Raw genomic sequence first — 21465 nt, forward strand, 5'->3', positions numbered from 1 at the left:
GGGAAGCCCCCAGTCATTTTATTTTTAAAGACAGCCAACCAGATCATATTTTTTCAGCCTGCATGTTTTTGTGTGGTGTTCATGATATCCAATAACCTTGCACTTTTATTTATTTTTTCTTTGTGGTTGGTAGTAATGCCATTGGTTTATTAGAGCTAACTTTTCTGAACTAAGGTTTGTGAACCCTTTAAAATTTGGATTTTTCTAGAAAGAAGGTTCATAGTTTTCATTCGGTCCTCCAGTGAAACTGACCTTGCCCAGAAAGCTACAACCTGAACTCGGGGGTGGGGGGGGGGATGCTCAAATTTAAGATGTTATTTGGTGAGGTTAATTAACCCAAACAAAGACCCTGGGACATTGGTGTGGTCTGACCTAAAGGAAAATGTTTCTTGCTTTTGAATGGCCCAGAAAGGATGAGGTGTGTTTGGAGAAAATGGCAAGAATAATTTTTCAAACCTTACAAACATTCATATGCTGATATTATTAGTCTTTGGTTTAAATTTTTATTTGCAAGGATGTAAAAAAATTTTTTTAACATACCCAGTTCTGAAGCCCTTACAACTTGGCCACAGGTATATGCTGTCAGGGTTAGATGATAATTTTGGAAATAGATCACAACAACTGGTTAAACACAGACTTTGGTAATAACTCTGGGGTGCGTGAGAGGAATTCTGTTCCTTCAAGAGAAATTATAGTTCTAGAGATTAGTATTCCATATTTGCAGTTAAACAGCATGCAATTCCATATTGGTTTTTTGTTTGTTTTTGGTGGTGGTAAAATATATATAACACAAAATTTGCCATTTTAAACTCATTCTGTTGTCTGAAACGTGAACTAAGCCATGTGGTCAGAGATCGGTGGTTCTTGTGAGACTGAGGGTGGAGGAAGTGCTCTAAAGCTGCTTCCAGATCAATCTAGGGTCTGTGACCTTGGCTTGATTATCTGCCTTTGAAAGGCACTCGCTGGGCTGGTTGAAGAACTTGACCCTGAGCCAATACAGCACAAAGAACCATAGTAGCTCTTGAGGAGCATAATGACCTCTTTCTCTGTATCCTTCCATATCTCTCATACCCCTTGCCACTTTCTTTTATGATGGAAAATAAGTTCAGATCTTGCATCAGTCACTCTTAGTGAGCTCCTTTTGGGGACAGCTCTAGGACTGATTCATCTTTTTAACCTCAGGGTTTTGCACTTAAATATTTATGATGGTTTTCCTGAATGAAAATGTGGACAAACCAACCTATGAAACATCACTATGTATTATTTGTTATTCTCCTTTCTTCTCTCTTCACCTGTTGACTTCTCTCCTGCTGTGTGTGCTGGGTATCCGGCTAGCCCTGGGGGCAGCCCATGGTTAAGTCCAGTAACTGGTAGTTGCTCTGTAAAGCCCTGTTGGATGGATAGATGAGAGAAAGGGGCCTATGCTGAGTTCAGGACCATTTCCCACACCCAGCTGCTGCATGTCCCCAGACTCCTCGGGACATCGGTCCACAGCTGTAATGAACTGTGTAGGAAAGCCCTTCAAGGCGGTAATAAGCTCTAACATACTATATAACCTGCCATTAATTCACCGGATACATTTCTTCTGGAAATACAGATACAAGGTAAATTAACTTTGTGAAAATTATATTTATAAATCAAAAGAATACAGGTACATATTCTCGTCTGGTAATATCCTCATTCATTTTCTGTTAACAGAGTTCACATGATACCTAAACGTGGTTCACGCCTGAGCCAAGTAGTGCACTGTGATTATTTCCTTCATTGTACAGCCATCTGTTTTCTCTCAAGTTGGAAACTTTTTCATTTGCTTATCATTTTTAAAATTAATTAATTAATTTATTTATTTTTGGCTGCATTGGGTCTTCGTTGCTGCCGGCGGACTTTCTCTAGTTGCAGCGAGCAGGGGCTACTCTTCATTGCGGGTGTGCAGGCTTCTGGCTGTGGTGGCTTCTCTTCTTGTGGAGCATGGGCTCTAGGCACGCGGGCTTCAGTAGTTGTGGCATGCGGGCTCAGTAGTTGTGGCTCATGGCCTCTCGAGTGCAGGCTCAGTAGTTGTGGCGCACTGGCTTAGTTGCTCCGCGGCATGTGGGATCTTCCTGGACCAGGGATCCCAGGGATTGAACCCGTGTCCCCTGTATTGTCAGGCGGATTCTTAACCACTGCGCCACCAGGAAAGCCCCTGCTTACTTTTCTAAGTATCATCCAAATGTTCCAACAGGCCTCTCAATATCACTATCCACATGTTGAGAAGTATTGGAAAAATTCCACTACAAATCAAACATTTTAAATGCTTAAGGCATTGTAAGAAATTACACTATATGTTTTCGGAGTCACCTACCCAGCTTCCCATCAACGACAGTTCCTTGGGTCGGTCAGCGCGTTCCTGCATCTCATCTAATCCTTCCCTACGCTCTGGGAAGCAGGTGTCCTCATCCACACTTCACCGTTGAGTCAGCTGAGGCTCAGAAAGGCCAAGTGACCAGTCCCCACGACGCGCGGCGAAGGGCGTACTGGAGAAGAGAAGGACGGTTTCTCCGGAAGCGGCCAGCGCAAGACGCCCCTCGGCCCTCCGGGAACCCCCGCGACCCCGCGGCTCTGGCCTGTCTCCGCTTCCTTAAGGGAAGCTCAAGGCCGCAGCAAGTCCCTAGGCCCCGCCCGCCTCGTCGGGGTCCCGCCCATCCCCAATGGAGCCCCGCCCCGTCTCCAAGACCACGCCCCCTCCGTGGCCGCGGCTCGGCGCTTCCGCTTCCGGCGGTGTGGGCTGCGGTGCGCGGCGAGACGATGGCGGCCGGTGGCAGTGATCCGCGGGCTGGCGACGTAGAGGAGGACGCCTCACAGCTCATCTTTCCCAAAGGTGCGGCCTGGGGCTGCCGGACTGCCCCCGTGGTCCTGCGTGGTCGCCGCAGGCCTGGGCAGGCGTGGCGAAGGGCAGGGAGGAGGGGGATGCGGGCCGGCAGGGTAAGGTGCCGCGGGAGCGGGCCAGCCGGAGTCCACGCCTGCAGCCCTGGAGCCGTCGGCGCCCAACTCCACACCGCCCCTGGGCGGCCTCTTGCTCCTGTTTAAGTAGTTTGTTTTATCCGATGAGCTGCGAAGTGCTGGAGGGATGTGTCAAAGATAAAGCTGGCACTAAAGGGGAAAGGACAGATTTTAATCAGTAATATACTATTGCAGTAGGACAGAGAGTCAAGCGTGGACTCATCTAAACTTCGATCTGTAGAGGTGACTGGGCATTTTAAAGGGAGAATGAAGGAATAAGGAGAGGAGTGAGCGGGGCCTCAGTAGGGTCGGGGAAGTGAAAAATTACGAAAAGCGGGAAGCGGGGTGTGGGTCCATTTGAAACCCCTTTGCATTTGTTAACTGGCGGTTAACTCCAACCCTCCCACACCCCTCGCTCTGAGCTGGGAGACAGGGGCCCTGCCTTAAGGTGTTGGCTGGAACAAAGAGTAAGTTATTTTGGCAGCCTTCAGTTTTCATAAACAGCCACTGTAAAGAGCTAGAGTCATCCCAGGGATGCGGCCTGGAGCTATTAGAAATCTTGTTAGTGTTTGAAATGCATTTATTTTATTTTTATTTGTTTTGGGCTGCATTGGGTCTTCGTTGCTGCATGTGGGCTTTCTCTAGCTGTGACGAGCGGGGGCTGCTCTTCGCTGCGGTGCGCGGGCTTCTCATTGCGTTGGCTTCTCTTGTTGCGGAGCACGGGCTCTAGGCGCGCGGGCTCAAGAGCTGTGGCACACGGGCTTAGTTACTCCGCGGCATGTGGGATCTTCCCAGACCAGGGATCGAACCCGTGTCCCCTGCATTGGCAGGCGGATTCTTAACCACTGAGCCACCAGGGAAGCCCTCATCAAGTTTCTGTGGACCAAAGGGAGAAGAGGGCGCACAGGAGAGGAGCCTGGAGTTTGGTCAGGGAGAGAATCTTTGTCAGATGGCTGGGAGTAAAGCACATTTTGCTATCAGAGAACTTACTCTTTGCAGTGTGATGTGCTTAATTTGTAATTAAAAAACCCAAACTAAGGGCTCCCCTGGTGGCACAGTGGTTGAGAGTCCGCCTGCCGATGCAGGGGACACGGGTTCGTGCCCCGGTCCGGGAGGATCCCGCATTCCGCGGAGCGGCTGGGCCCGTGAGCCATGGCCGCTGAGCCGGCGCGTCCGGAGCCTGTGCTCCGCAACGGGAGAGGCCACGGCAGCGAGAAGCCCGCGTACCGCAAAATAATAATAATAATAATAATTTAAAAATAAGTAGAAAGCTTAAGATTTTAAAGTATCACATCTTACAGGTACTGGAAAACACAAAGTAAGCGCAGGAAGCCTTGACAGTATCCTCCTTTTAAAAAAAATTACTATATCCACAGTAAAACATGAAATTTCACACCTTTTCACCCAGAGGAAACGACTGTAAATAGTTTAGTGCTTATGCTTCCAAACTGTGCTCATTTATAAATATATACTTATACATATACACTTTATTCTTTGCAAAAATAGAATCATGCTATAGAAATCATACAGCTTTTTAAAAATTTCATGATATATTGTGTAGAGCTGTTTATTCTTTCAAAGGGCTAGGTAGTACTTAATGGTTGTACCATAATACTATTTATCTGTTTATAGACATATAGGTTGCTTCTAGTATTGTATTTTATAGACTCTAGGTGAAATACTTCCTTCCATAGGATAGCTTCTTGGAAGTTTTGGGCATAATGGAAATATATGTTTCTTTTCTTTTTTATGGTGTAATAACTAAGAAGGAGATGGTTTTCTTAATTTCATGATAAATTAAACCTGTTTTTCGTATTTAGGTTTTGTCTAGGTACTTTTTATTCAGGTTTTTGTTTGTTTGTTTGTTTTTTAAATGCTGTACAGTTAGAAATTCCCTGGCAGTCCAGTGGTTAGGACTCGGTGCTCTCACTGCCGGGGGGCCCCGAGTTCAATCCCTGGTCGGGGAACTAAGATCCCACAAGCCACGTGGCATGGCAAAAACAAAAACAAAAACAAAAAACCTGAAAAATACTGTACAGTTGTGGGATATGAAGCCTCTGGATTTCTGTAGGGACAGAGACTTGCCAATAGTCTCAAAGGCAAAAGGAACGTTTAGAAGCTGACTTTTGGAGGAATATTTTCAGCTGACATTTATGCTTCTCACAAATAGAGTTTGAAACAGCTGAGACACTTCTAAATTCAGAAGTTCATATGCTTCTGGAGCATCGAAAGCAACAAAATGAGAGTGCAGAGGATGAACAGGAACTTTCTGAGGTCTTCATGAAAACTTTAAACTACACAGCCCGTTTCAGTCGTTTCAAAAACAGAGAGACCATTGCCAGTGTACGTAGGTGAGTGCTGACAGAAAGTTTTATTAATCCAGACTGTTAGACATCTGCACGTAGAATGCTGTCGCCGCCTCCCCCGCTCCTCCCCACCACCCCGTGGGCATCATCTGTACGATTAATGTAAGTAAAATAATGTCTTCGTCAAAATTTTGAAATAGCTTATATGGTCAGAATCCTCCTTGGCCACCTTTTGCTGTACCCCAAATCCCAGTTACCTCCATGCAGAATGACTGCTGTCAGAAGTTTGTTGTTAGCCCTGCAGAGCTTGTTCCATACATTGGCATACACACCATAAACACACAGCATTGTTTTATTTTGCTTTTTTTCTTTTTTTAATAAAGTGAGCTTATTTATTATTTCCCTGATGTGTCCTAGAGATCTTGCTATGTTAATAAGTATAAATCAGGAGCATTCTTTCTGGATCTTTGCTTCACCATTCAAAAGGTGACCGGCTTTTAGCATTTTTTCCTAAGGCATTGCTTCTCAAATTGGTTGGATGTGCTCTGGGAAACAGTGAGGTGCTGGGGTATATAGGAGGCCCCAGGGAAAACAAGAGCTGTTTTAGCATTTCTTTGATTTCTTCGAAGCTGAACATTGTCTCATGTGAATTAGTCATTTGAAGTTCTGATATAATTTGAGCCACTAGAGAAGTCCACTTTTATAAACTGGGTGTCATCAGTGTTACTTGGTGGTATGGTTTAAAACATTTCTGCATTAAAGCAAACGGATACCAGTATATTGTGAAGTAAAACAAATGATATATATGAACTCTTTTTTCTAATACTTTAGTTGTATTTATTTATTTTTATTATTATTTATTTTGGCTGTACCACGCGGCACGCGAGATATTAGTTTCCCGACCAGGGATCGATCCAACCCGTGCCCTCTGCATTGGGAGCTCGGAGTCTTAACCATTGGACCACCAGGGAAGTCCCTGAATTATTGAAATAAATCATGAGACTTAAATCCTTGCAGTTGCAGAAAGTCATTCGTGCCTATGCCCCTGAGTTGGCTGTGGGTACTTGTTCGCTCTACTCTGGTGGAATGTTTGAGAAGTACTGTCCTAAGGAAAAGCAAGTGGACAAAAAGATGTATATATGCAAATATTCGTCAGAGAGCTATTAATAATAGTCACAGTTTAAAAAGAAACTAAATATTCAATAGTAATTAAATAAATTGTGGTAAATCCGTTTGATGGACTACTATATTGTCATTGAAAATTATGATAGAAAATGAAATTGAAGGATGTTCACATAATTTAGGTGTGCAGAAAATGAAGTGATAAAGCTGTATATGAAGTATAGCCTGTTCTGAAAAGTGTGGGTATATGCATGGGGAAAAGATTACATACAGAACTGCAGTGTTGAACCAAAAAGATGACTTGAATAAATGAAGGTGGACTTAAACATTCACGAATAAGAGATCTTAATACTGTAAAAATGTCATTTCTCCTCAAATTAATGTATACATTTAGTGCCATCCTAAATCCTCAAGGTAATTGATATATATTCTCAGATATGCTCGGAACTTTGTAAGTAGGGTTTTGGATGACAGTGCATTCATTGTTATACCATCTTGAACATCTGTAATTTGTTTTGTGGCTGTTACTGTTATTCCACTGATAAAGCATAATTTGCCATATAATGCAATTAAGATGAGGTGGTAATAGATCATTATAAATAAACATACAGTGGCTGAGGCAAGGCGCCAATCACCTGAATCCTACCAGTGGGCAGCACAGGCTACCTAAGTGGCGCCAAGAAAAATATATCTTCCGCTGTGAAAAATAAATAATAATAAGTTAATTAACGAATGCCCCCCCCACCAAAGATCTAAAATTTGTAAGAATGGTCAGAAAAACTTTTTTTAAAAATAAATATATTTATTTATTTATTCATTTTTGACTGTGTTGGGTCTTTGTTGCTGTGCGTGGGCTTTTCTCTAGTTGTGGTGAGCAAGGGCTACCCTTCGTTGTGGTGCGCGGGCTTCTCATTGCGGTGGCTTCTCTTGTTGCCGCGTGTGGGCTCTAGGCGCGTGGGCTCAGTAGCTGTGGCTCTTGGGCTCTAGGCACACAGGCTCAGTAGTTATGGCTCACGGGCGTAGTTGCTCCGTGGCATGTGGGATCCTCCTGGACCAGGGCTTGAACCCATGTCCCCTGCATTGGCAGGCAGATTCTTAACCACTGCGCTACCAGGGAAGCCCCAGAAAAACTTTTAAAAAGGAAAAGGAAGGGGAGTTTGCCCTATAAGCTGTTAAAATACATTAAAAAGTGACAGTAATGAAAATAGTGACACTTTGGCCTGAGAATAGATAGATGATTGGAGCAGAATAGAAATTCAGGAACAGATACAAATCCAAATCTATTATGTTTTATATGAGTCCAGTGTATGGCAAAGATGGTACTGTATGTTACTGGGAAAATATTTTTAAATGAAGTTGTAACTCTGTATACTTTATACCAAAATAATTTCTGAAGGAATTAAAGATTTAAATGTATACTATCATGCATAAAAGTGCTATGTGTGGGGGCTTCCCTGGTGGCACAGTGGTTGAGAGTCTGCCTGCCGATGCAGGGGACGCGGGTTTGTGCCCCAGTCCGGGAGGATCCCGCATCCTGTGGAGCTGCTGGGCCAGTGAGCCATGGCCGCTGAGCCTGCACATCCGGACCCTGTGCTCCGCAACGGGAGAGGCCACAACAGTGAGAGGCCGTGTACCGCCAAAAAAAAAAAAATGCTATGTGATAACTTGAGTGAATATACAGTTTTGGCTCTGGTTAGCAGGACTTTAAATGAGGGGAAACTTGATGGACTATAGCTGGCTGTAAGCTTTGCAAAGGCGAGGACTTGATTATATTCATTATTGTAGGCACTAAATAATTTTTAGTTGAGTAAGTAAATGAATTTACATAAATATCTTTAAATAAAGTGCCATAAGTAAAATCTAAGTGTGAATAAACTGGGAAAAGGATTGATATCCTTAATGTTAAGAGCTCTAACAAATAATTAAGAGATGACACCCAGTTTATAAAAATGGATTTATTAGTCTCTAATGACTTGATTTATATCAGAACTTCAAATGACTATCTAATTCAAATGAAATGTTCATCCTCTAGGAAATCAAAGAAATGCTAAAATAGCTAAGTAGGTTTAAAAAGAATGGGAATCAGCTCAGTGCTTTGTGACCACCTGGAGGGGTGGGATGGGGAGGGTGGGAGGGAGGGAGATGCAAGAGGGAAGGCATGTGGGAACAGATGTGTATGTATGACTGATTCACTTCGTTATAAAGCAGAAACTAAAAAAAAAAAAAAAAGAATGGGAAACCTGGGACTTCCCTGGTGGTCCAGTGTTAAAGAGTCCGCCTCCCAATGCAGGGGACGCGGGTTCGACCCCTGGTCGGGGAACTAAGATCCCACATGCCACAGGGCAGCTAAGCCCGTGCAGCACAACTACTGAGTCCGCACGCCGCAACTACTGAGCCCATGTGCCTCAACTAGAGAGAAGCCCGCGTGCTGCAAACTACAGAGTCCATGTGCCCTGGAGCCTGCGCGCCACAACTAGAGAGAGAAAAACCAGCATGCCACAGCTAGAGAGAAGCCCACATGCTGCAACGAAGAGCCCACGTGCCACAACGAAAGACGCTGCCACGAAGATCCTGCGTGCTGCAACGAAGACCTGACACAGCCAAAAAAAAAAAAAGAATGGGAAACCTAGTGTAAGAAGTAGAGGCAACAGGCACCATCTTTTATTGCTGGTGGAAGTGTAGTGTATATTGGTAAAGCCCTTTTAGGGCACTGCCGCTCAGAAAGAAGCCACCCAGTTATATCATATCATATCCTGTGACTGAATAATTCTGCTTCCAGGAATTTCTCTTTAAAGCACACAGTAATCAATCAAGTGCACAAAGAAGTATACATTTACAATGATGTCTAGAATGCATTATTTTTTATTTTTATTTTTTTTTGCCATACGCGGGCCTCTCACTGTTGTGGCCTCTCCCGTTGCGGAGCACAGGCTCCGGACGTGCAGGCTCAGCGGCCATGGCTCACAGGCCCAGCCGCTCCGTGGCATGTGGGATCCTCCCGGACTGGGGCACGAACCCGTGTCCCCTGCATCGGCAGGCGGACTTTCAACCACTGCGCCACCAGGGAAGCCCTAGAATGCATTATTTTAAATGATGAATAATTGGAAACAACAGAAATGTTCAACAGCAGGAAATATGATATATAAATTTATGGCACAACTTTTCAGTGCAATGCCATATTCAAGGTAAAGTTATGTGTGTACTAATAAGGAAAACAGCTTCTGTATTGTTGAGTGAAAAAAAGGCCAGTTACAGAATAACATTTGTTATAATTCCTTTTGGGGTTTTGTTTTGTTTGTTTTTTTGTTTTTAATTATGTAAAAGGGGGTGGACTCTCCACGAAAATGTTAACAGTGGTTATTTCTGGGTAGAATTTCAGGTTATTTTCCCATGTTGGGGTTTGGGGGGGGTGGTATTTTTTTATAAATGAGCATGTGTTCATTTTACAACAAATGCCTCCATATGATACATACACTACATTATGAACCTCTGCCTGTGTAACTAAGTTTACAGTATTTTCTTTACAAAATGAAAATAGCTTTATTAGGTGACGAAAAGTTACAAAACAGAATGAGTGAGTTTGTATTCTAAAACATAGGAAGACGTTTGGAATGGCATACTAAGATGGTAACATTGATTTTGTTTAGGTAGTGACTTTCAGTTTTCTGTCTTTATTTTCTCAAAATTTTTTTTTTTTTTTTTTTTTGTACGTGGGCCTCTCACCGCCGCGGCCTCTCCTGCTGCGGAGCACAGGCTCCGGATGCACAGGCCCAGCGGCCACAGCTCACAGGCCCAGCCGCTCCGTAGCACATGGGATTCCCCCGGACCACGGCACGAACCCGCGTCCCCTGCGCCGGCAGGCGGACCCCCAACCACTGTGTCACCAGGAAAGCCCCTATTTTCTCAATTTTGAACAATAACTAATAGGCTTGTAATCGAGTGGTAAGGACAGGAAATGTTTGTTTCTGAACAGATAATTAAGGTCCTCTCTGAAGCCAGATTTACCATGGACGACCTCTGTTTTAAGAAGTCGATGTGTGAGAATCCAGGATATGATTTGTATTGATGTTCTTTTTTACAGTTTGAACTAGAAGTACATTTAAAATAAGATGCAGTTTATACATAGATTTGTACAAAGTAAGATATGCCTGTATTTATTTTTTAGATACACTTAAAAGAGAATTTTCTCCAAGTCAAAATGCCTGGTAGATTGGGGACATCTGACATCATGTGTTTGACATACAATTAATAACAAAGGAAGCAAAGAACAGTGGTAGGAAGAGCAAAGAACAACAGGATACATTCTTGGGGGAAAGCTTGTATAGTCCTCGAGGTAGATAGCAGTTTCTCAGAAGTTATCATCGCAAGCATTCTCTGCCTTGGTGTGCTCGCCTTGTTTTCACTGTCTCTGCATGATTTCGTTGTAGCTTCCTGTTCTCCAGGAAGAGGAACAGGAAGTGATTTGAAAGTGGGATTTTGCAGCAAACCTAACCATAATGGGAAGATTGCAAGTGCTTTATTTTTTCTCTTCCTTGCTAGCTACATTTGATGCCCTTTTTCCTATTCATCATTGTTTGATTTTGTTTGTTTGTCTTGATTTTCTTCCCTGTGATCAGCTTGCTGCTCCAGAAGAAGCTTCATAAGTTTGAGTTGGCCTGTTTAGCCAACCTTTGTCCAGAGACTGCTGAGGAGTCCAAGGCTCTGATCCCAAGGTTAGGACTGGCTGTGAAAAGCTCTATGTGTATTGGATAAATTCTTACAAGTAGAATTACTGTGTCTAAAAGCTGTGTGCATTTAAAATCTAGATAGATAACACCAACGTTGAATGAGTGCCTTTGTAATGAGATTGATGGTTTTATAGCACACCGATTGTTGGCAAAAATGTGTAACAGCTGAAACTCTGGTACACTGATGATAGGAGTGCAAATTAGTACGGTCACTTTGGAGAGCAGTTTGGCTACATCCAGTAAAGCTAAAGATGAATATACCCCATGACCCCAAAATTCATTCCTGGGTACGTGTCCTAAAAGCAACGCATACGTAGTTTAAAAGAAGACATGCATTCCAATGTTTATTGCTGCATTGTTAGTGATAGCAAAAACTGGACAACAATCAAGACTGGAGAAATCATTGTATGATCATACAATGTTTATTATATAGCAGTGAAAAAACTAGTGAACTAGGACAACGTGGAATAATGTCAACAAATGCCAAATTGAATTTTGAGTGAAAAAATTGCAGAAGGATACATACGGTACAATGCCATTGCTTATAGTTTAAAACCAGTACTGCATATTGCTGGTAGATACATTTACATATACTATAGTAAATATTAGTATAAAAGTACATGTAGGGCTTCCCTGGTGGCGCAGTGGTTGAGAGTCCGCCTGCCGATGGAGGGGACGTGGGTTTGTGCCCCGGTCCGGGAGGATCCCACATGCCGCGGAGCGGCTGGGCCCGTGAGCCATGGTCGCTGAGCCTGCGCGTCCGGAGCCTGTGCTCCGCAACGGGAGAGGCCACAACAGTGAGGCCCGTGTACCGAAAAAAAAAGTACATGTAGGGATGATGAATACCAAATTTAGTATAATGGTTACTTCTGGGGAAGGAAGAAAAGGAATTGGAATAGGGGAGCACACACAGAGCCATCGATTTGTGTCTGTCATGTTTATTAATAATCAAGGCGGGAGGGAATTCCCTGGCGGTCAGTGGTTAGGACTCTGAGCTTCCACTCCAGGGGGTCCGGGTTCAATCCCTGCTCGGGGAACTAAGATCTTGCAGGCCACACAGTGTGGAAAAAAAAAAAGGGAATCAAGTGGGGATAACTTTTAAAATTAGCTTATTTTCTATACCTTTTATATGTTTGAAATACTTCATAATGTTTTTTAAAGGAAAGAAATAAGAGTTGAAATATAAAGGTGTCAGCGTTTAGGGGTAAGCGGAGAGGTGGGCCAGTGGTGTTCAAAGATTAGCACGCACGAAAGAAGAGGGTGGGGAACAGTGTCAGTCGCTGCAACACTCACTTCTTTTGGTTTTCTTCTTGTAGCCTGGAGGGGCGGTTTGAAGATGAGGAGCTACAGCAGATTCTTGATGACATCCAGACCAAGCGCAGCTTTCAGTATTGATCTCCAGATATCACTGCTGCTGGGGGAACCACATCACATCCCCAGCACAGCACCACTGGCCCAGGATCCAGGGCTGACTTGCACAGAAAATCTATTGCAGAAGACACTTGGGCTTCCTTTGGATAGAACAACCCAGCGCTTGGTCTTGCTTTAGGTTGCTGTTTCAGGCTCGACTGTTGGACCCTGATGGCCAGAGTAACCTTGGAGAGGCCTTGCAGTGGCTGCCTGAGCTTGCCTCTGGGAAGGGTGAGGTGGGGTGACGTGCATCTAAGCCACACTGCTGACGCCTCATATCACGGTCTTTGGCCCTTGTGTTATTTTTGATTCCTAATATTTCATGTTTTAATTTCAGTGTGTTCATAGTTTTTGAAGCTATACTAGAACATGTAAAACTGGTATGGGAAACAGTCTCACCTAAATGCAAAAGGAGCAATTAAACGAGACCTGTATCGTTGTTTGAAATTCTTAAAGAGAGGATGATAGCGCCTTGGTGTCATTGTGCTTACCCCAGGAGACAGGGAAGAGTAGTTACACCTGAGGGTAACTGCTGAGCGCTATGGGGCACATAGCCTTGAGATGGACAAGTACTGTGCCTTTCTTCTTGGATTGCTGCACAGCATAGATTTGGAGTAAGTGGTCTTTAAGCACTTACTTTGTCACTCCCAAATTCAGATTTTTCCTTCCTGGGCCGGATGTGAAGGAGTGAGCACTTCATAGTGTCCTCATATGGGGCATCGGGTCCAAACCTCTGGCCTCCTGCTTAGCAGCAGGTGTTCTGTGATGGAGGAGACGTGGGAGGAGGGCACCTGCCACTTCCCGAGCCACTACGGTGGCGTCACTCCATCTGAGGCAAGTTGAGGAGAAAACACTTTTAATTACTAAACACTGCGGCTCTGAATTTTCTGAAGGGAAATATGCCTGTTTTCTTCACAGTTTGGGGATTTTTCTTTGAGGCACTTGTTGGCTCCAAGTGAATTCATGGTCCAGAGAAAAGGCTGGGGAAAGACCAAAGCTGGCTTTAAAAGTCAAGGTTGTTTTATGTCAACTGCTGACTAAGGCAAAAATAAAATTTCTTTAATAAAGTCTTTCAGTTTCTGAAATGACATGGTTTCTGAGTCACCAATATTCTTGTTTGTTTGTTTTGTTTTATGGTACACGGGCCTCTCACTGTTGTGGCCTCTCCCATTGCGGGGCACAGGCTCCGGATGCGCAGGCTCAGCAGCCATGGCTCACGGGCCCAGCCGCTCCGCGGCATGTGAGTCACCAATATTCTTGATGATTATTTGAAGGAAATGTCATTCATACCTCAATTAGAGAAGCATTTGAGGAAATAATCTTTTCATCCTTGGGCAACATTACTTCTTTGAGACTCAGTGTTCTCAATTGTAAAATGTGGATAATAGTTTCTGTGCCACAGATGTTTTTAAAGATTGAATGAGAAAATTATGAAAAAGAGCCTATTGGTGTCTGACATACACTATACCCCAGTAAATGTTGGCTGTTATTAGTCAGCTTGCTTTGTAGAAATTAGTGCACGGGGGACTTCCCTGGCCGTCCAGTAGTTAGGACGCTGCGCCTTCACTGCCGAGGGCCCTGGTTCGATTCCTGGTCAAGGAACTAAGATCCCACAAGCCATGTGGCACAGCCCCCCCCAAAAAAAAGAAAAGAAAAAAGAAATTAGTGCAAGGAATTGGTAGCATACCCACTGGTACTGGTATCAGACTATGAAAACAAACCCAACTGCCTACTCAAAGTCTGCAGAATTATCTTTTAAGAGAGTCAGTTCTGGGCTTCCCTGGTGGCGCACTGGTTGGGAGTCCGCCTGCCGATGCAGGGGACGTGGGTTCGTGCCCCGGTCCGGGAAGATCCCACATGCCGCGGAGCGGCTGGGCCCGTGAGCCATGGCTGCTGACCCTGCGCGTCCAGAGCCTGTGCTCCGCAACGGGAGAGGCCACAACAGTGAGAGGCCCGCGTACCGCAAAAAAAAGAAAAAGAAAAAAAAAAAGAGAGAGTCAGTTCCATGGTTGGCACCAGGCAATGAAACAAAAAGAACAGGCCTGGATGGCAGACCCGAGCTGTAATCCAGGCCGCGTGCGCTCGGTGGCAGGAGCAGGGCGGTGCTACCATCTCCACGGGGTGCCCGCCTGTGAGCCACCTGGGAGTATTAAGCCTTGCAAAGTGGCTGGCATATAGTTAGGAACTAATAAATGGCAGGTAGTAAGGCAACTAGAAGCAATTTAACACAACAACAACAACTCATACCGGGGATTACAGGTAAAAGCAGCCTCATGCCATGTTACAGACTCAAAGCCCGGTCTGTGCTTTCTGCTGGTCAGGGTTCTGTCTAGTCCTGGACAGCAGCTCACTGTCCAGTGAACAGGAGGCCCTGCAAAATCTTTTCATTATCTGTGAAACATAGTTAGACTCACTGTACTGTTTGCAAAAGCAGAATTCAAAACAAAGATGTCATGTTGTCAAAGCCTCACTTCACCAGAAACCTACATTAACCAGAAAAGCTTTTCTGAAAGCTCTCGTCATCTTGGTTTTATAAAAATGTATTAAACTTGAGTCTTGAAAAAGCATTACTGGATGGGGCTTGAGCACAAGCCATTCTTATTAAAAATGATTGTTTTAAGCTTATTACTAAAACCATTGAAGCCTACACAGACTTCTGTGTGAATAATCATTGCAGCATTATTCATAATAGCCGAAAACTGGAAACAATTCCCATGTCCACCAGTTAGTGATTTGATCAGCAAAGTCTGATACAGCCATACGGTGGAATACTTTTTAGCAATAAAAAGGAATGAACTAAAAAAACAAAAACCCAAAGCATTGAAGCCCACAGGATATGCCAGTGGGGTGACATTTTTTCAGGTTTTTTTTTTTGGATTTATTTTATTTTATTTTTCTGCTTTATTAACAAATTTAATCAGTTATACATATACATATGTTCCCATATCTCTTCCCTCTTGCGTCTCCCTCCCTCCCACCCTCCCTATCCCACCCCTCTAGGCGGTCACAAAGCACGGAGCTGATCTCCCTGTGCTATGCAGCTGCTTCCCACTAGCTATCTACCTTACGTTTGGTAGTGTGTATATGTCCATGCCGCTCTTTCGCTTTGTCACAGCTTACCCTTCCCCCTCCCCATATCCTCAAGTCCATTCTCTAGTAGGTCTGTCTTTATTCCTGTCTTACCCCTATGTTCTTCATGACATTTTTTTTCTTAAATTCCATATATATGTGTCAGCATACAGTATTTGTCTTTCTCTTTCTGACTTACTTCACTCTGTATGGCAGACTCTAGGTCCATCCACCTCATTACAAATAGCTCAATTTCGTTTCTTTTTATGGCTGAGTAATATTCCATTGTATATATGTGCCACATCTTCTTTGTCCATTCATCCGATGATGGACACTTAGGTTGTTTCCATCTCCGGGCTATTGTAAATAGGGCTGCTATGAACATTTTGGTACATGACTCTTTTTGAATTATAGTTTTTTATTGTGAAAAATTTTAAGCACAGAAAAGCCGAAAGATTAGAGCATTGATCATACCTATGTTTTTCACCTGCACTTAACAGATAATATTTGTCATATTTGCTTTATTATATTTTTCTAGGAAGCGTGTGAAAGCATGGCACTTCATTGAAAATTTAAGCATGCATTTTAAAAATACACTTTCCTCTGTTAAGTACAACTGTTGCACTTAGGAATATTGACAAGAATTTCCTGATAACTTAATATTCAGTTCAAACTTCTCCTGAGGAGGGTTCTGGGCCAGTAGTCAGTCCCAGTGTTGGTATATTTTAGTATATAAAATCAATCGTCATTAAGGATCTAAACTGACACTTATGAGAAATATTGAAGAAATACATGTGGCTACTGCCCTCAAGTTGTTGGACGAAAATACCCCTTTGCAACCCCTGGGTGGCAAGTGGGCCTAGACAGAGTTCAGGCCCTAAACAGTGATTGGTAATGTGTCTGCCTGTGGCTGGCTCTCCGTGCCTGTTCCTTCAGCAGCAGCAGGAGGGCAGTTTGGGACTAAACAGAAAGTGTGAGTGGCGACGGCAGGGTGAAGGCAGGTCTGTCTACTGGAATCACGTTCAGACTTGGGTTCTGTGCGCCTCGCTCCCTGTGCGTGGCTCCCAGGGGGTGCTAAGTAGTGAGTATTGAGTAAATACACTGCCCCCGTCTGCCGAAGGTTGACTTGGAGTGCAGGGAGAACTGAGAATGTACCTGAAATAATACAGTTGGAGGAGAGAGACGGGGGTAGGTGGGGAAGCAGCCCAGAAGACACCTGGGCATTTTGGAAGACGAGGCAAAGCTGCCCAACAGAACTTTCTGCAAGGTAGGAATATTCCGTATCTGCACTGTCCAGTGTGGTGGCTGCCTGCCACAGGTAGCCCTGGAGCACTTGAGGCTAGTGTCACTGGACTGAGGAACTGAACTTCAGTAGACAGCAACACAGAAAGATTTGGTCACATAGGCTAGTTTCCATTCAGTCAACTTTCTAGCTGTCTCAATTGGGATAGAGGCATTTACAGAACTGGCTGTGCTTGAGCCTTCTTTGCAAGCAGCTTTTATACATGCATGCATGCATGCTTCGCCGGGTCTTAGTTGCAGCATGTGGACTCTTCGCTGCAGCTTGCGGGATCTAGTTCCCTGACCAGGAATCGAACCCAAGCCCCCTGCACTGGGAGTCTTAACCATCGGACCACCAGGGAAGTCCCATGAACCTTCAATTTTATTTAAGTTTTAATTTTTTTTTTTTTTTTTTTTTTCGGTACGCAGGCCTCTCACTGTTGTGGCCTCTCCCGTTGCGGAGCACAGGCTCCGGACGCGGAGGCTCAGCGGCCATGGCTCATGGGCCCAGCCGCTCCGCGACATATGGGATCTTCCTAGACCGGGGCATGAACCCGTGTCCCCCGCATGGGCAGGCGGACTCTCAACCACTGCGCCACCAGGGAAGCCCAGTAATAAATATTTTTAAAATTCCTGATTCATACTGCCAAATTACTTTCCTAAAGTTAGAAGACAACTTGTCTGTTTTGAAGTCGTGTTCTGAACTTCATATAAGTGGAATCATCCATGTCCTCTTTTGTGCCTGATTTAACAGTATCTGTGATATTCATCCAGTTTGTTGCATTTATCGGTAATTACAGGCATACCTTGTTTTATTGCGCTTCACAGATATTGCATTTTTTTCCTACAAATTGAAGGTTCGTGGCAAGCCTGCATTGTCAGATGATGGTTAGCATATTTTAGCAATAAAGCATTTTGAAATTAAGGTATGTATTTCTTTTAGACTTAGTGCTATTGCACACTTAATAGACTAAGTACAGTGCAAACATAAACTTATATACACTGAGAAATCAAAAAAAATCGTGTGACTCACTTTACTGCAATATTGGCTTTATTACGGTGGTCTGGAACTGAAAACGCAGTACCTCCGAGGTATGCCTGAATTTCCTGTCGCTACATAGTAGCCCACTGCATGACCACACCACAATTTATTTACAACTGCTGATGGACATTGGGGTTACCAGTGTCTGGTTATTACAAAAAAAAGCTGCTATGAACATTCCCGTGCAAGCCTCTGGTGGACGCATGCACTCAGTCCTCTTGGAGGGGAACTGCTGAGTCTCAAGGGGAGGGTATGCTTAGTTTTAGTACTGGAAACAGTTTACCAAAGTGGTCGTACCCTGGGGCTCAGTTTTTATAACTTGGTTTCCACTCAGTGAGGGAAGGCGATAACTCAGAGGCACCGGGAACGCGCGAACTCTGTGTGCTTGACTCAGCTCGGCGCTTTCCTTCAAATTCTTAAGCTATTGTCAGGCCGGACCCCCAATTCCACGGATGAATAAACAGACTTAGCAAATGCAGCACCGCCCCCGAACAAATTTCTCATTCAAATTTTCGAAAACAGGGTACTTCTGAGAGCATCAAGGTTAGCTCACAATGCGAAAAAAGTACGGCAGCACCACCCTCACCCGCTCCCTCCTCGGGCGACGGCGCCGACCTCGTCTCAGTTGGAACAAAGGAGTCACTCAGCTAAGCCGCGTGGGGTTCCGGTCAGGCCCCGCCTCTCACCTATGCACAGGCGCAGATTGAGCCCTAGGGAGCCCGGCGGCTCCGGCGCTTGTGACGTAGCAGCGTACGCCGGTGCGTGCTGACGCACGGGCGTGCGCTCGGTGGCTCATAGGGGAAGATGGCGGCTGCTCTTTTGGAGGAGTGGGATTGAGAGGGGAGGGAGGAGGCCAGACAGGAGAGACATTCCTGACTGTGAAGACGAACATTTCGCTCGCTAGTCATTAGGAGCTCTGCTCAGCGCCACAGGGTGAGTGCGGCGGCGGCATGGGACCGCTCGCCTGCAGCAGGCGGCGGCACTCTCCGCCATTTTCAAGCTCGGCCGTTGCGTGCTTTGGGGGCCTGGGGGGGTGCCTGGGGATGGGTTGGAAGAGCTGGGAGGATCGATCTCCCGAGGGCTCTTTGAGGCGGGTTCGGGCCTTAGGGGACGGGGCTAGAGGCTTGAGGCAGACCGGGAAAGGCGGGCATGGTAGGACTAAGGCCCTGACTGGGGACCGGTGGCGACGAGAAGACATAGGTAGGGTAGGCCACGGAAAAAACTGGGAAGTTTGGAGGAGGGAAGCGCGTTAAAACTGGGGCGGGAGTGGAAGGGGTTGGGCCGAGAGTGGAATGGAGTGTGGTTTTGAGTGGTTGGGTGAAGGGGTCACGGGAAGTTAGTTAATGGGAAACCTGTAAAACGGCGGAAGGTTTAGTCTCGTTATTATCGTGGCTGGAAGTCGGTATTTTAACAGGGGTAAGTCCACAGCTTGACAGGCAAAAATCCCCTGCTCCTTTGGAATAGCTACATTAGTATTTTGTTTGGTTTAGATCATGGTCCCTGCAAGTGTCCCTTAAGAACCTCCTGCACGTTTCCGATTTTAAGACTTCTGGCAACTAGATATTTAGGTTCTTAGAAGGCATTCTCTTTTTTTTTTTACGGAAAGGAAAAAACTGGTTACTTGGTTGTAAACCCTAGTGGTTGGTGGTCCTTCCGGAGAAAGGAGAAGGAGGCGGGTCGATAGGGAATTCCGTAATTGGACCTGTTTAAATCAAGTCAGAAAAGCACGGATTATTTGTAGAAAGCCTGTCAAGAATGTTTTGAAGTAATTTCCACACAGATGACATGAAGTTGACTGTTCGGGAGCTTTTGAAGACGAGTGTGAACAAAAAGCCTATGTTAAAAGGAATACCTCTTGTTAGCACTGAGCTGACTTTCAAGTACACTCTGGAGATTCAGTGTACGCAGCATTTTTTGCCTGTGAACGTGATGCAGTGGTAGATCTGTTTAAGTTAAACAAAACTTCTAGAGACTGTTAGTTAAAAGGAAACATGTTCATTCTTCCCCTGATGGCAATTTTCTGTTCCTCATCTTAATTGCTTTTGACGCCTATCTTTTATAACCATAAGATACTTTTGCACTTTTTAATTGGTCTCCTTGCCTAGAAGGTGGCAAAATACTGTATCGGTTTGAGTTTGTGTTGAGGCGTCTAGTTCCGTATTTGGCCTTTTTTCTTGAAGTTTAGGGAAAAATTTTATCTTTGTGTATATGGGGGAAGAATTTTCATAGAAAGTTGGCCTTACATTACAGTGCTTTAGGAAAAAATAAATCCTTATCCCTGAAGTTGATGGCTTAACCTGCATTCTTAGGTTGGTGAAAAATACTAAAACGACAGATTTTGCCATCACAATTTTACCCCGACCTAAGGCTTTAATTATACTTTTAGTAACCACTTAAGGTGCTTATTCAAAGCTCTCTTTGCTAAGTAATAAGTCCGTATATTTTTCACACTACTTTGGGAAAAACGTGCTATTTGATTATTGCTGAAGTTCGAACTGTTTCATATTTCAGAATAAGAAAGAAGAAGGTAAGGTAAAGTAAAGCTTTGTAACTGTAATAAATATATTGACAAAGATATCAGTGAAAGCTTTTCACTTAGGAATCTATTTATGTAATCCTTTTGAGGTTGCTTAGCAAAAAAAAAAGCACTTTTAGATAAAGTAGTATTAATTAGCTAGAGCCTGCAGATTAGAAATCTTCATTGTCAAAGTATGTTTAATTAAATGTCATAAACTTACCAGTTGTTTAAGCATTCCAGATTTGTTGTATAAGATTCCAGATTGTCCTAGTTTTCTGCCAAACATTATTCCAGGATTTTATTTGTGTTGAAACTGTTTCTTGTGCTGAAACTTTTTCTTCTGGAATAGTGGAAGTTTTTCTGAGACTCTTAAGTATGTATAGTATTGGAAAATCTTTACATTACTCTCATCCTTTCTGGCCCTAGAACATTTTAGTATTTTCTGGTAGTGACTGACTTTATAACGTTTGTATTGTACCTTATGTTCATAACTTGAGTGCTTGTAAATTCCCAGAGCTGGGTAGTATTGTAAAGGCCATGGGTTTTAGCAGTGGACAGACCTAGATTTGGATGCCAGGCTCACCACTAACTAGCTTTTCTCCATTTGGTCATTTACACTCTCTGAACTTCAGTTTTCTTATATATAAAAATGTTAATTATAGTACTTATTTCAAAGGTAAAAGAAAGTGTCTAGTACATAGTAAGCATTCAGTAATTTTTGGCATTTTTCTTTCTGTGACTTTAACTGATGAGGTCACTTTTTTTTAAATTGAGGTATTAGTTTCAGGTGTACAACATAATGATTCGCTATTAGTGTATATTGCAAAATGATCATCACAATAAGTCCATCACCATACCTAGTTACAATTTTGTTTTCTTGTGATGAGAACTTTTAAGATCTACTCAGAAACTTTTAAATATGCAGTATAGTGTTATTAACTGTAGTCACGATGTCATATGTTACATCCTTATAGCTTACTTATTTTAGAATTGGAAGTTTGCACCTTTTGG

At 43.9% G+C, this 21465-nt stretch overlaps 2 protein-coding genes across 7 annotated transcripts in view; both read left to right on the plus strand.

Annotated features, from left to right (window-relative positions):
- The first annotated feature begins 2759 nt into the window (after window positions 1-2759).
- On the plus strand, window positions 2760-13632 carry POLR2D (RNA polymerase II subunit D). 2 transcript variants are annotated; one of them, XM_082630385.1, is made up of 4 exons: window positions 2760-2857; window positions 5150-5330; window positions 11024-11119; window positions 12451-13632. In XM_082630385.1, the coding sequence occupies exons 1-4, from the start codon at window positions 2785-2787 to the stop codon at window positions 12527-12529; spliced, it is 429 nt and encodes a 142-aa protein (XP_082486511.1). In that variant the 5' UTR covers window positions 2760-2784; the 3' UTR covers window positions 12530-13632. The 2 variants fall into 2 exon arrangements, with proteins under 2 accessions (XP_082486511.1, XP_082486512.1); XM_082630386.1 differs by lacking the exon at window positions 11024-11119.
- Window positions 13633-18694: 5062 nt separating this feature from the next.
- The window catches only part of WDR33 (WD repeat domain 33), a 105800-nt gene continuing 103029 nt past the window's right edge, over window positions 18695-21465 (plus strand). For 2 of the 5 annotated variants that reach the window (XM_082630771.1, XM_082630770.1), the window contains exon 1: window positions 18696-18869. The gene's annotated coding sequence lies outside the window, so the exon portion shown is untranslated. Of the gene's footprint in view, window positions 18870-21465 lie in introns of all 5 variants that reach the window. The other 3 variants (XM_082630769.1, XM_082630772.1, XM_082630773.1) reach the window with 3 other exon arrangements.

The sequence above is a fragment of the Mesoplodon mirus genome (genome assembly GCF_964341445.2).
Source record: "Mesoplodon mirus genome assembly, chromosome: 8".
NCBI lineage: Eukaryota > Metazoa > Chordata > Mammalia > Artiodactyla > Ziphiidae > Mesoplodon > Mesoplodon mirus.